This window comes from Engystomops pustulosus, chromosome 6 (genome assembly GCF_040894005.1).
Source record: "Engystomops pustulosus chromosome 6, aEngPut4.maternal, whole genome shotgun sequence".
Taxonomy (NCBI): Eukaryota; Metazoa; Chordata; class Amphibia; order Anura; family Leptodactylidae; genus Engystomops; species Engystomops pustulosus.
In genome coordinates, this window is record NC_092416.1 from 102,706,687 (window position 1) to 102,720,453 (window position 13,767).

The 13,767-nt window shown below is 39.2% G+C and overlaps 1 protein-coding gene across 3 annotated transcripts in view; it reads right to left on the bottom strand.

Moving 5' to 3' along the window:
- Positions 1-13,767, bottom strand: part of CA11 (carbonic anhydrase 11) — a 716,291-nt gene that overhangs the window by 55,424 nt on the left and 647,100 nt on the right. For all 3 annotated transcript variants that reach the window (XM_072110510.1, XM_072110509.1, XM_072110508.1), the window contains one exon: positions 6,510-6,664. In XM_072110510.1, coding sequence (XP_071966611.1) covers positions 6,510-6,664 — 155 coding nt within the window. The remainder of the gene's footprint in view (positions 1-6,509; positions 6,665-13,767) is intronic.

The window sequence follows — 13,767 nt, forward strand, 5'->3', positions numbered from 1 at the left end:
ACACAGTGAGGGACACTACTGCCATACAGTGAGGGACACTAGCGCTACACAGTGATGGACACTGTCGCCATACAGTGAGGGAAACTACCCCCATACAGTGAGGAACACTACCCCCATACAGTGAGGAATACTACAGCCAAACAGTGAGGAACACTACCGCCATACAGTAAGGGACACTACCGCCACAAAATGAGGAACACTACCGCCATAAAGTGAGGGAAACTACCCCCATACAGTAAGGAACACTACCTCCATACAGTGAGGAATACTACAGCCATACAATGAGGAACACTACCCCCATACAGTGAGGAATACTACAGCCATACAATGAGGAACACTATCACCATACAGTGAGGATCACTACCGCCATACAGTGAGGAACACTACCGCCACACAGTGAGGGACACATCTGCTACACAGAAAATGGAAGTGTGACAACCAAAGTTTTCCAAGAATTCTAAACGAATTTAGAATCGCCCATATCTAGTTTTGATATATATGTGATAAACACTCACCGGCCACTTTATTAGGTACACCTGTCCAACTGCTCGTTAACACTTAATTTCTAATCAGCCAATCACATGGCGGCAGCTCAGTGCATTTAGGCATGTAGACATGGTCAAGACAATCTCCTGCAGTTCAAACCGAGCATCAGTATGTGGAAGAAAGGTGATTTGAGTGCCTTTGAAAGTGGCATGGTTGTTGGTGCCAGAAGGGCTGGTCTGAGTATTTCAGAAACTGCTGATCTACTGGGATTTTCACGCACAACCATCTCTAGGGTTTACAGAGAATGGTCCGAAAAAGAAAAAACATCCAGTGAGCGGCAGTTCTGTCGGCGGAAATGCCTTGTTGATGCCAGAGGTCAGAGGAGAATGGTCAGACTGGTTCGAGCTGATAGAAAGGCAACAGTGACTCAAATCGCCACCCGTTACAACCAAGGTAGGCAGAAGAGCATCTCTGAATGCACAGTACGTCGAACCTTAAGGCAGATGGGCTACAGCAGCAGAAGACCACACCGGGTGCCACTCCTTTCAGCTAAGGACAGGAAACTGAGGCTATAATTTGCACAAGCTCATCGAAATTGGACAGTAAAAGATTGGAAAAACGTTGCCTGGTCTGTTGAGTCTCGATTTCTGCTGCGACATTCGGATGGTAGGGTCAGAATTTGGTGTCAACAACATGAAAGCATGGATCCATCCTGCCTTGTATCAACGGTTCAGGCTGGTGGTGGTGGTGTCATGGTGTGGGGAATATTTTTTTGGCACTCTTTGGGCCCCTTGGTACCAATTGAGCATCGTTGCAACGCCACAGCCTACCTGAGTATTGTTGCTGACCATGTCCATCCCTTTATGACCACAATGTACCCAACATCTGATGGCTACTTTTAGCAGGATAATGCGCCATGTCATAAAGCTGGAATCATCTCAGACTGGTTTCTTGAACATGACAATGAGTTCACTGTACTCAAATGGCCTCCACAGTCACCAGATCTCAATCCAATAGAGCATCTTTGGGATGTGGTGAACGGGAGATTCGCATCATGGATGTGCAGCCGACAAATCTGCGGAAACTGTGTGATGCCATCATGTCAATATGGACCAAAATCTCAGAGGAATGCTTCCAGCACCTTGCTGAATCTATGCCTCAAAGAACTGAGGCAGTTCTGAAGGCAAAAGGGGGTCCAACCCGTTACTAGCATGGTGTACCTAATAAAGTGGCCGGTGAGTGTATATGTCTGCGAGGTGTCACATACTAACAATATCTCATTTTAATTGCATTTTCCAAATGAATTTTCATTTAAATATCTGCAGGGGCGTGTTAGTGCTTTGTCGAACCGTGCCACACAAAAAAAAGTGCACACTTGCAGAGCACTGCAGGGGGTGCCAGATTCTTGAAGAACGTCCACCACCACTTATGAATAAGGCACACCCTGCATACTTCACAGTAACGCTAAAATGATTATTTCACCTGGAGAGAAAATGGAGTCTGAATAACCTCTAAAAACAATTTCCCTCAGTGGTGCACCCGTCATTACAAATAGCACTATTGTTTGCAGAGCAGCATTTCCATGTTCCTCCTATTTATCTGGCATTCATGTTTGATCACCATGTGATCATTTAAAGTAATATTAAACAAATCCATCTATTATATTGTACTTGTGTATGTCTATTTCACTGCAGCATCTGATAAAGGTCAGGTTTTCACCAAAACATCAGGCAATTAATATGTGTCTGCCATGCTGTAAATAAAATTACCTATTGAGAATAACAACAGTGTGAAATTTTAATGAATGGGTCTAGGACCCTATCCATATTCATTCTCTTAAGACTAGCATTCTAAACTAAAATCTTAATAAATTCCCCCTCTTTTGTTATGTAAATATGTGAATGCTACCTAACATTACCGTATCACTAGCACTGACAATTATTTTTCCCTTTACGCCACCTCCACATCAGTCATGGAGAAGGGTGACAGAGGCCGCGGCTGGCTGAGGTGTGGGCTGATGCGGTGTGTTGACATTTGCACTTATTACTACTCCAAGTAGGACCTGCATAGAAAAATATGGCTGGATACATGAAGATGTCATAGCTGCGCTGGAGGGTCGACGGTGCTATTTTAAGGAGGCACACGAAGGTTGGCATAAGATAAATACCCCCCACTGTGTAAACGATGCATTCAAATGTTGTTTGCGTAAACACGGTTTAGATCATTGTTAATATCATGTAAATGCAAGGTAAATACACTGTGTGAATTCAGCCTAACAGACAAGATCAATTCTAGCCGTCACACCAGACCGGTATCATTCACTCTGTCTGTCATTTCCATTGGTGTCCTAAAGACTCCAATGTAATAGTTTTTTTTGGGTTTGGCAAGTCTGTGCTACTGCTAGTACACCACTCTCCCCCCGCAGGGATCTGCAATCTGCTGCCTGGCAGATGCAGCCCTGCCAACAGAGAGTGTTCACAATGCTTACTTTAAAGTGGTGTATACATTGGGGCAGATTTATCAAGCTGTCTGAAAGTCAGAATATTCTAGCTTCCCATGGCAACCAATCACAGTTCCCCTTTAAAATATTCATGAGTACTGGTAAAATGAAAGCTGAGCTGTTATTGGTCACCATGGGCAAATAGAAATACTCTGACTTTCAGACAGCTTGATAAATCTGTCCCATTGCGTTTACGTAAATGTGGTTTAAATCGATGCAATGTTAACCTCATGTTGATGCAGTGTGTAAATGTAACCTAACATTGCTTTCACATAGTGGAGCTCATTTACTAAGGGTCGAATGCTGCACTTTCGTTGGATTTTGCACCGTTTTCGGGGTTTGCACGACTTTGACCGGTATTTAACAGGTGTCTGCGATGTGATTGTGTTGCACAAGACTGTTTTTTGGCGCTACTTCCATGCAACACAAATTGGGGGGTATGCCGTTGGACGAACCAACTGATTCGGACTGAGCGCGGGATTTAACTTTCAAATTGTGTCGCAAGACAAAGCACTCATATGCACCAGTAAGAAGAAGGGGAACTCTGGAGGACCTGAGAGGGGAAGCGACACATGCAGGATATTGGGCGCACGATCTTAGTGAATCACGGCACAGTGCATTCAATGCACCTTCTGTGAACTCTGGGGACAGAGTAAGTAAATGTGCCCCAGTGTTTAAATGTGATGAAACATGAGATGTAAACGTGATGTAAACTTCAAATTATAAAGGTTAGAAAACCAGTGATGTGATAACATTATGGCCTGGATGGATAAAGTGCCTAAGCTATTTTATACCCCCTGGTATACAGTTTACCCCCCAGATTATACTGTGGCTTGCTCCATACCATACCATACCTGGGCTTCATGTTAGAGGGGTATATTCTAACCTTGGGGTTGTTTGGCTTAGGCTATTTTATACCACAAGGTATGCTTTGACCTAAGCAATGTTATATCCCAGGGTATAATCTAGCCCAGTGGTGGCGAACCTATGGCACAGGTGCCATAGGTGGCACTCAGAGCCCTTTCCGTGGGCACTCAGGCCATCGCCCTAGGACAGAGTTCAACAAACTGGACCAAATTCACCGAATAGGAGATGCTACTCTCAGCATTTTCTTAAAGCAACACTTCATTGACTGTTTGGAACTGTGGGAAAAGTGATTAGGTGTTGACAGAACTGTACAGGGAGACCCTGGAGAGAAGATACAATAAGAATCTGAATTTTTTCCTCCTTTCAACTGTATTGCTGGCCTCAGGTCGCCTATACAATTAAATGATGTGTAAGAACAGGTAGCAATAAGTTACAGCTTAAAAGGCCATGTTGGCACACTGTACCCTCCTCTGACAAGTCTCTGCTCAACAAAACCAAAAGTGATTTTAACTACCACCACTTGTAATATAAGGCCGACGAGACACCCTGCCTTAGATGTACAATTACACTCATAAATTAAGCAATCAATTTAGGTAATGAATCTTCTGCATTCTTTGGACCACAAGAAGACTTTTAGTAAAGTGAAGTTTTAATGTAAAATACGACAGATACATTCATAGCAAAAATATCAGTTTGATAAAATAAAAGAAGTAAAATGTTCTAGGTCTGGTGCCTGAGTATGCAAAAATAAGTGGTCAATTCATCCTTTTGGGATACCCCAAAGAATAACGATTTTCTATAGGGAAAATTCCCCCTAAAAAGGATTCCTGAATCCAACCATTAGCCCTCTCTGCCTGTGATGACACAAGGAAGTTGATGTCTATGTTAATGCATTTTTAGGAAATGGTGTTTAATGACACCGTTGCTTCAAAATCTTTTAATGTCAATATATTCCCATGTGGGAATCTTAGGGACTTGACCTTACCTTTAGCTTTTCCCTGAAAATGTCCTGCACATACATACTAAACATGATGATAACTGTAGTAATAATTTGAGAAATATTTATTTGCTTATTGTTGCTGAGGGGCCATACCATTGCCTACAATAACAGGAGAGACTTACAGATTTCAGGTAGAAGCATAGTATCATATTATCATAGTATATAAGGCTGGAAGGAGACGCAAGTCCATCAAGTCCAACCTTTAAGAATTAAATAAATGTTTTATCCCCATAACCCGTGATATTTTTTCTCTCCGGAAAGTCATCCAGGCCTCTCTTGAACATGTACATAGAGTCCGCCATAACAACCTCCTGCAGCAGAGAGTTCCACAGTCTCACTGCTCTTACAGTAAAGAACCTTTGTCTATGGTGATGGTAAAATCGCCTCTCCTCTAGGCGTAGAGGATGCCCCCTTGTCCTGGTCACAGGCCGAGGTATAAAAAGATCTTTGAAAAGATCCTTGTACTGTCCATTCAGGTATTTGTACATTGTAATGAGGTCTCCCCTCAGTCGTCTTTTTTCTAAACTGAATAATCCCAAATTTTTTAATCTGTCAGTGTATTCTAGTTCCCCCATTCCCCTAATAATCCTGGTTGCTCTCCTCTGCACCCGTTCCAGCTCTACTATATCCTTTTTATACACTGGTGCCCAAAACTGTACACAATATTCCATGTGTGGTCTGACCAGGAATTTGTATAAGGGCAAAACTATGTCTTTATCATGAGAATCTATTCCTCTCTTGATACATCCCATTATTTTATTTGCTTTAGCAGCAGCCGCCTGGCTCTGGTCACTAAAATTAAGTTTACCATCCACCAATACCCCCAAGTCCTTTTCAGCTTCAGTTTTACTAAGTAATTGACCGTTTAGAACATAATTATACTTTTTGTTTCCATGGCCCAAGTGCATAACTTTACATTTATCTACATTAAACCTCATCAACCATTTCTCTGCCCATCCCTCAAGCTTCCACAAATCCTTCTGTAATGCTAAACTATCGACCTCAGTATTTATTACTTTACACAGCTTAGTATCATCTGCAAATATTGAAACCTGACTGTGTAAACCCACTACAAGGTCATTAATAAAAATATTAAAAAGAAGTGGCCCCAATGTGGCCTTAATATCAATTAAGCCCCATATTTCTGTGATATGTATATCAAGATGGGGAGTACCCCTACCCACCCCAGCACACCTGATTGAGAACAGGCTATAGCTAGTGTGCAGGTAAAGGGCAGGAACATACCACAACAGCCCACTCCATTGATGAGCTTTTTCCCCTTCACACCTCTGGTGTAAATGGGGAAATAATCACCATTACTGGCATTGAGCTAGGAATTTCAATGGAACTTCACTATTTTGGCATACAAGCCCTGATTAATATCCCCCGATATCTGGCACCGTGCACACCAAATATAAAAATCTGGCATGAATTGAAATTCATCAACTAATTCTCACTGCACTTAGCAGCATATTAGACAATGCACACTGAAGCTATCTATGGTTATTACATACCTGAAAAGGACCAGAAACAAACTAATTTTAAAGGTACATATTCGATCTATTTAAGAGAATCTCTTTATAACATTTTCATTATTATAGTACATCTCAATTTCATCATATATGCCAAATACTCTGTGATACACAAATTCTGTACCTGCATTGAGGTGATATTCAAAGGTCTATCGATTATGATCCAAGTCACAGTCTCATAACATGGAGGAATGGTCATTGAACCCTGGTAAGTCAGAAACCCAAAAGACTCTGGAAATAAGTCTTCAATGCTGAGATCCTGGATGACATTAACATCATCTGTGGACACAAAGAAAAAGAGTTAGCTTTTGCCAACAAATTAACTACCGGTACTTAACTATATCTAGAATAAAATGTTCCTTTAACATTGCTTAATATAATGAAAACCCTATATTACCCTAAATTTATGTAAAGGGCCATATCACTAAGTGTATATTTTGTGGATTAAAACAGAAACTACTAAATGTATTTCCTTTACTTATCAGTATTTCTTTGTTTAAATCAGATATTTATATGAGATTGATGGTAGAGATGTAAAATGTTTCAATTAAATGACTGACTGAATAATTGGACACCAATCATAATCATATTTAGGGAAAACGTAAAGGGAATTCTTCTGTAAGAACATCCATGGGCTTCAATATTGCTTTATCCACTCGCTGTTTTTTAACCACTGGACCACCTTGCCCTTTTTGTTTTTGCTTTTCCATTTTTCACTACTCACCTTCAGAAATACATAACTTTGCTTAAAAATTGTGCTTCTCAGTGTCAGTATTTAGAATATAAAACTGGGAAAATTGAAAAAATTCCAAATGCAGTGGAAATGACAGAGGAAAACTTATTTGTATCATTTTCTTGTGGTCTATGTATTTTTTACTGTGAGGAGCAAAAGATACCCTGAATTTAACTTTTGAGTCTGTACAATAATGGGGATACCAAAGTTAGAAGTTTATATAAATTGTATAATACTTTTTTGTAATACTGTTAAAGTGTGCAGATGTTCTATATTTTATCTATGTACTAAATGTGCTGGGCACGTCAGAAACAAAAGGGTTCGTAAAGCTCTTCTTTATAGATATAATATGCTCTATTACTTTAATACTAATGATGACCCTCGCTCAGGTTTGAATCATGTTTAATAAAAAATATTTTAATAATAATGAAGATCTTTCCGCACCCTTTTGTGTCTGACATGACCAGTGCATTTAATCCATAGAGGAAATACCAAACCACCTCTTTACAATTGAAAAACTTACTTGTTCCCTGTGGCGGATACTCTCAAATGCAGCAGCCACATTCCACACTTTTAAGCGCTGCATTTGGTTTTGCCGATCCAGCATATCCCTCAGGTTGAGCATGCTTTAAACCGTTGATATGTTCTATTATGATACCACAGAATTAGACTATGGGCATCTTGCCATCTCTCCCTTTATCTTTAGTTAATAGTTTTATAATTATATTAGTTTTAATACATTTAAATTATTTAATTTGGCATATTCTTTTTCATGCATTAATGTATGGACTGTTGTAAGGTGTCTTTTTTTGCAGTACATGCTGACTTGAGATATTCATTGAGATGTGGATACTGTATAGACTTTTGCTCACTTGTTCAGATTTGTATTGGACAAGTTTGAATTGGACATTTGGACGGAGGTCAACGCTTGGAAAAATAATTTTTTGTTTTGATAGTTTGGGCATTTTAGGACATAGTAATACATAGCATGTTTATGTTTGTTTAATTACTTTCATTTACTTTCAATTTTATTTTTTTAGTACACCTAGGGTTCAAGTAACCTAAGGTTCTTAAAAAACTTCAGGATGCCTGAACAGTTTTATTTTATACTGCAATACTACTATATTTCTGTATATTACATTATTTTTTGCAGCTCTGTATCAGTTTTCCACCAGCAGACCATTAGATTCTGCAGAGTGATGGGACAGTGATCGTCTTACACTAAGATTCCCTAGTATTGTTGTCCCAAATTGAGCTCACAGGGGCAATAATCCCAGATGTTTTGTCTTATTATTGCCAAAGCAAGTTTTACAGTTTTGACATAAATAAAACCAAAATTACAGCATAAATAGTTATACTAAGCCCAATAACCCCATACAGTTTCTGAAAGCAGACAATTTTTTAGTCACATTTTCAAAAATGCTTTGAGTTTAAAGACATGGGCACTTTTATTCAATTTTGGTTCAATATGTATTATCTTATTAAAAGATTGCCAGAACCTGAAAAATATTTGCTCTATTCTTTGATGATTTATAGTTTTTTTCCATAGCATTTTATAAGTATGGTATTCTTAAAAGTATATGCAGTTATACATCACAGTTAGACAGGCAGGACAGGTAGACTAACAATTATGTATTTTTTAAAAAATCTTTTCAGTTTTCTTTCTGTTTACTATGCTCTTTTTATTTGCCTACTGTTTATCTATTCCTCCAGTACCAACTATCCACATAAAAGCCTTACTTTTTAACTGAAGAAGAGTGAAGAAATCAGGTGATACCATTTTGAGGCTAACTGAGTATATTTGATGGTGAGCTTTTGAGAATACTAGTTCTCTTCGTCAGACATGATGCTATGCATGAAACAGAAAACTCACAGCATTTTATACACACTAAAAAGTGACTGATCATCAAAGGATATTAAAAAGACTCTAAAACAACAGATTGATAAATACAGGGACATCTTATTTATGACAGGGCGGCAATAAAAACATTTAAAACCTGTAAGGTGAGACACATGAGCCCTGGCTCTTTCTTATCTGCTTTTGGCCTCCAGGTCAGAGGTAGGAGGTCATGAAGCTGGCATAAATATTAAGACCGCTTTGTAAGGTGTTGAATCTCATTAATTTATACTCTCATTCTTTTCTTTCCCTCTGTGTCTTAAAATGTCCCATTAAAATAGTAATCTGCAAGTCTTCCATAGTGTGGTCCTCTCTGGGGAAATGTGCAGCCACTGGGAGATCTTTCCTTTCATTTTTAATATCAGATCTGTGTGAGTTCATACTTTAATGGAGTCTCTGGCCTGTTTCCCCAACATAAAGGCCTGTGGTTGGACACATTTGACAAATAATAAGGTAGACCACATTAAAGGAAAAGGTTCCCTTAATCTGCTGTACCTGCTGTTATTGAGGTACAGGTACCTTCACTCTTCTTCTGCTCCCCATGGCCATGCCTCCCAGTTAGTTTGTCCGATGGCTAACATACCTCTCACTTCTTCGTACCTGACAATAGGCAGAGAGGAGGCGTTGCATACTCCTCTCTTCACAATGCACTTTCCAGGTCACTCCTCCTGTACCTTTTGTGGCCATAGTATACTGTCAACCTGGCTCACTCTATCAGTTCTTTGACCACTTTTCCTCTTGGTTCCCTTACTTTCTGTCCTGTGAGATTCCAATCATTATAATGGGTGACTTAAACATCCTTATTAACACCCCCATTTACCCTGCTGCCTCTCAGCTCTTATCCCTAAGTAGCTCTCTAGGTTTTCACAACTCTGTTTCTCCTACTCATAATGAGGGTAACATACTTTACTTGATTTTCACTCGACTTTCTTCAATATCTAATTTTACTTATTTTTCTTTCCCACTTTCAGACAATCATATATACAGCAACCAACATGTCATTTTACTCACCAACTAAAACCTTGAGGTCCTCACTGTCCCCTATCTCTTCTACATGTGTCCCAACCTGGATGCTAACCATTATAACCATATTGTCAAAAGCACACTCCATGAGATGGCACCACACTCTATCCAAAAATTTTCAGCACAGACGCAGGGAAGCTTGGCTCATGGACCAAAGTGGTTTTCTTATAGGCTGAAGAGCCCTTCCTCTCATGTACCTTTTTTTTTTTTTTACAAAACTTTATTAAATACATACAGTTCCAACTCAATTTACATTAATTAAATCGGTGTACATATTTTGCAGTATTTATCATAAACATAATGGTATAAAAACATATTTACCATAGTATACCGATCCCCCCCACCCATCACGTTTCCCCGCTGGCAGGAAAGAAAGGAAAAAAAAAACAAAAAAAACCACTGCAACCCATAAGTGTTTAACTACCATTTGTCCCATATTTTACTTCTCTGTATCCCAAATGATTTGTTACTGGCCCAGATTTGTTCATATTTTTTAATTTGACAGGTGAGTTTGTACCAGTTGTCCATTTTAGGTTGTTCCTGGGATCCCCATTTCCGGGCGAGACAAACTAATGCCACATTCAGTAACTTTATTATCAATTTTCCATATTGATTCTTAATCAACTCTTGATCCAAAAGCCCAAGGATAGCTGTGGTAATTGTTGGTTCCAGGACTATATCAAGGGATGTTGAGATCTTCTTAAAAATCTCTTCCCAGTAGACTTGTATAACGGGGCAGAGCCAAACTAAATGAATAAAATCTGCATCTACTGCCTGACACTTCCAACAATTTGCATTGGCCCTAAATCCCATTATAAATAGCTGTACCGGTGTATAATATAATTGGTGAATAAAATTTTTTTTATCAGTCTGTGATTCCAATTAATAGATCCTTTCTTCGTGTTTTTTTGAATTACACTCCATTCTTTCTCATTCGACAACACCTATAACATTTTCCCACCTATTTCGTGCCCTGTATTTCAACTGACTGGTGAAACTATTTTTTATATATTTGTATATTTTTAAATAATTATTTTTCTGTTATTTGTATTTCTAGTAAATTCCAAACATTCCTGTGCGTCTAAGCTTAACTTGTGTTGGTGAGTCTTACTCTTAATTGTGTGTATAAATTGTCTGTAACGTAACCAATCCCCTTCTTTCAAACCATACCTTACTTGTAGTGATGTGAAGGGTAAAATGTGACCATCCTCGATAACCTGAGAGAGATATCTGACCCCGGCTTTCAACCAGAAAGATCTGTCTGAATTACCCACCTCTTCTTTAGATCTTACACTCGTCCAAAGTGGAGTTTCCTGTATATAACCTTGTATACCCAGAGTTTTTTAAAAACTTTTCCAAGCTCTAACTAGCGTCTTCACCAGGACCCAGTTCTTATATGGCTCCTCTTTCAAAAGAGAGCTCTCCAATAATTCCATCATAGACTCCGGTTTACTCTCGGACATCCGGATCAATTTTTGAAAAAGATAGTTATCTTTCCATCTCGCTAATCTTCCTATCTGTGCGGCTAAATAATACCCGTATAGAAATGGTATCCCGAGACCTCCTTCCCCCATTGGTTTGTATAACAACTCCATCTTCATTCTTACTCTCTTTCTTCCCCAAATTAGCTTGTTCAATATTGATTCTATTAACTTAAAAAAGAGTGATCTAACCATATAGGTGCGGAAGCAAGGGTATATAGAATTTGAGGTAGAAGGGCCATTTTAATCAGGCCGATCTTATCCGCTTTGGACAACATAACTCCATTTTAGCCCTGTATTCTATTCTTCACATTTTTTAATAAGGGGACAAGGTTTAGATGGTTAAATTCCTCTGTATTGTTGGAGACCTCTATACCCAGGTATTTGAATCTGTCAGTACAAGTCAAGCACCTCTCTTTACTTATCCATTCTCTTTACTTATTACCTCACCAAATTTTTCCACCATACGTATAACTTTTGGGATTGTGTCGGTGGAGTTCCGTAGATATAAAACTATGTCGTCAGCGTAGAGGCAGATTTTGTCACTGGGGCCTCCAGCTCCTCCACCTATAATGTTTTCCGAATTTCTAGTGGTTCCATATATAGAGCGAATAATAGGGGGGAAAGAGGACATCCGTGCCCTGTGCCTCGCTTTAATCTAAATATTTCTGACTCTTTTTCTCCGACTCTAATCCTAGCTATCAGAGCATTATACATGATTTTAACCATGTTAATGAATTTATCTCCGAGCCCAAACTTCCCCATAGTGTCCCAAAGGAAGCTCCACTCCACCCTATCGAACGCCTTAATTGCGTCTATCAAGGGGATGGAGCGGAGCCCCCCCTCTCCCATCTCAATGGCCGCATGGAGCCTATGAATGCAGTCCCATGTCATACGACCCGGGACAAAACCATTCTGGTCTTTATGTACTATTTCGAGTATCACTTTCTGCAGTCTTAAGGCAAGCAGTTTTGAAAAAATTTTTAGGTCTGTATTTAACAGTGAGATCGGTCTGTATGAGGCTGCTTCCATGGGACACTTATCTTTTTTTAGAATCAGGACTATACCAGCTTCTGCCATGGAGTTTGTTGTCTTTCCATCTAGGATAAGCTCTTCAAAAACATTAGTTAAGATAGGTAAGAGTGAATCACTATACTTAAAGGCTAAAGGGTAGACCGTCGGGACCCGGTGAAGTGTCTTTATCAAAGGATTGTAAGGCCACCCAATTTCCTCCTGAGATATAGGTGCATTCAGCTCGTCTTATTGTTGTTACAACTGGAAAGGGGATCTCCTTGAGGTATTCTTCCAGTCGTTCTTTATTAATCATATTATCTTCTGATTTATACAGTTCCAAATAGAAACTGTGTAATACATCTACGATTTTATTGGAGTCCCTGATTATACTTCCATCTTCCCCTTTAATCGCAGTAATAAATTTTTTTTCCCCTGGGTTTTGTATTTTAGCTGCTAAATACTTCCCAGGTTTGCCACCCTCAATGAAACGGTTCTGAGCTTGGAAAAAGGATTTGTGCTGTGCTTTCTCTGTCATAAAGGTACATAGTCTGTTCCTAGTAGCCGTAACCTTATCTCTATTTACCTCTGATGGGAATTCAGTAAAGGTATGTTCTGCACTAGATAGATCTCTATTCAGACGTTTTTCCTCCTGGCCAAATTCGGCTCTGGCCTCTTAAATATATACTGTCCATACAACAACTTAATATGTAGTTTTAATGTATCCCATGCTACACTCAATTTTACTGACTTGGAGTTTGTTTTCCAAAACCATTGTATCTCTTTCTCAAGGTCTAATCTAGATGACAGAATTGTGATCCAATATATGACCTAGATCTTCACATAAGTGTGCCAATCTATTCTTCCTTTCCATATTTATACCGGTATTCTGTGTGGTTCTTAATCTATCTCGTCCCTCCTCCATAATCATATTAAAATCCCCCATGACCAACAGAGGGCAGTTACCATATTTTTCCACAAACTCTGTTAATAGGCGTAGAACCTCAAATGTTGCCGGGGGTGGCAAATAAACAAAAGCCAGAATGACATTTGATCCATTCAGTTTACCGTGAATAAAGATGTATCTACCTATTTTGTCCACTGAAAGACCATCCACTCTCAGATCCACTTCTCTATGTACGAGTACTGATATACCCTTAGAGAATGTATTACCAAAAGAGTGAAACTCTCTACCTATCCATTTTTTTTAAAATCTATGGGCCGTGTCTGGGGTCAG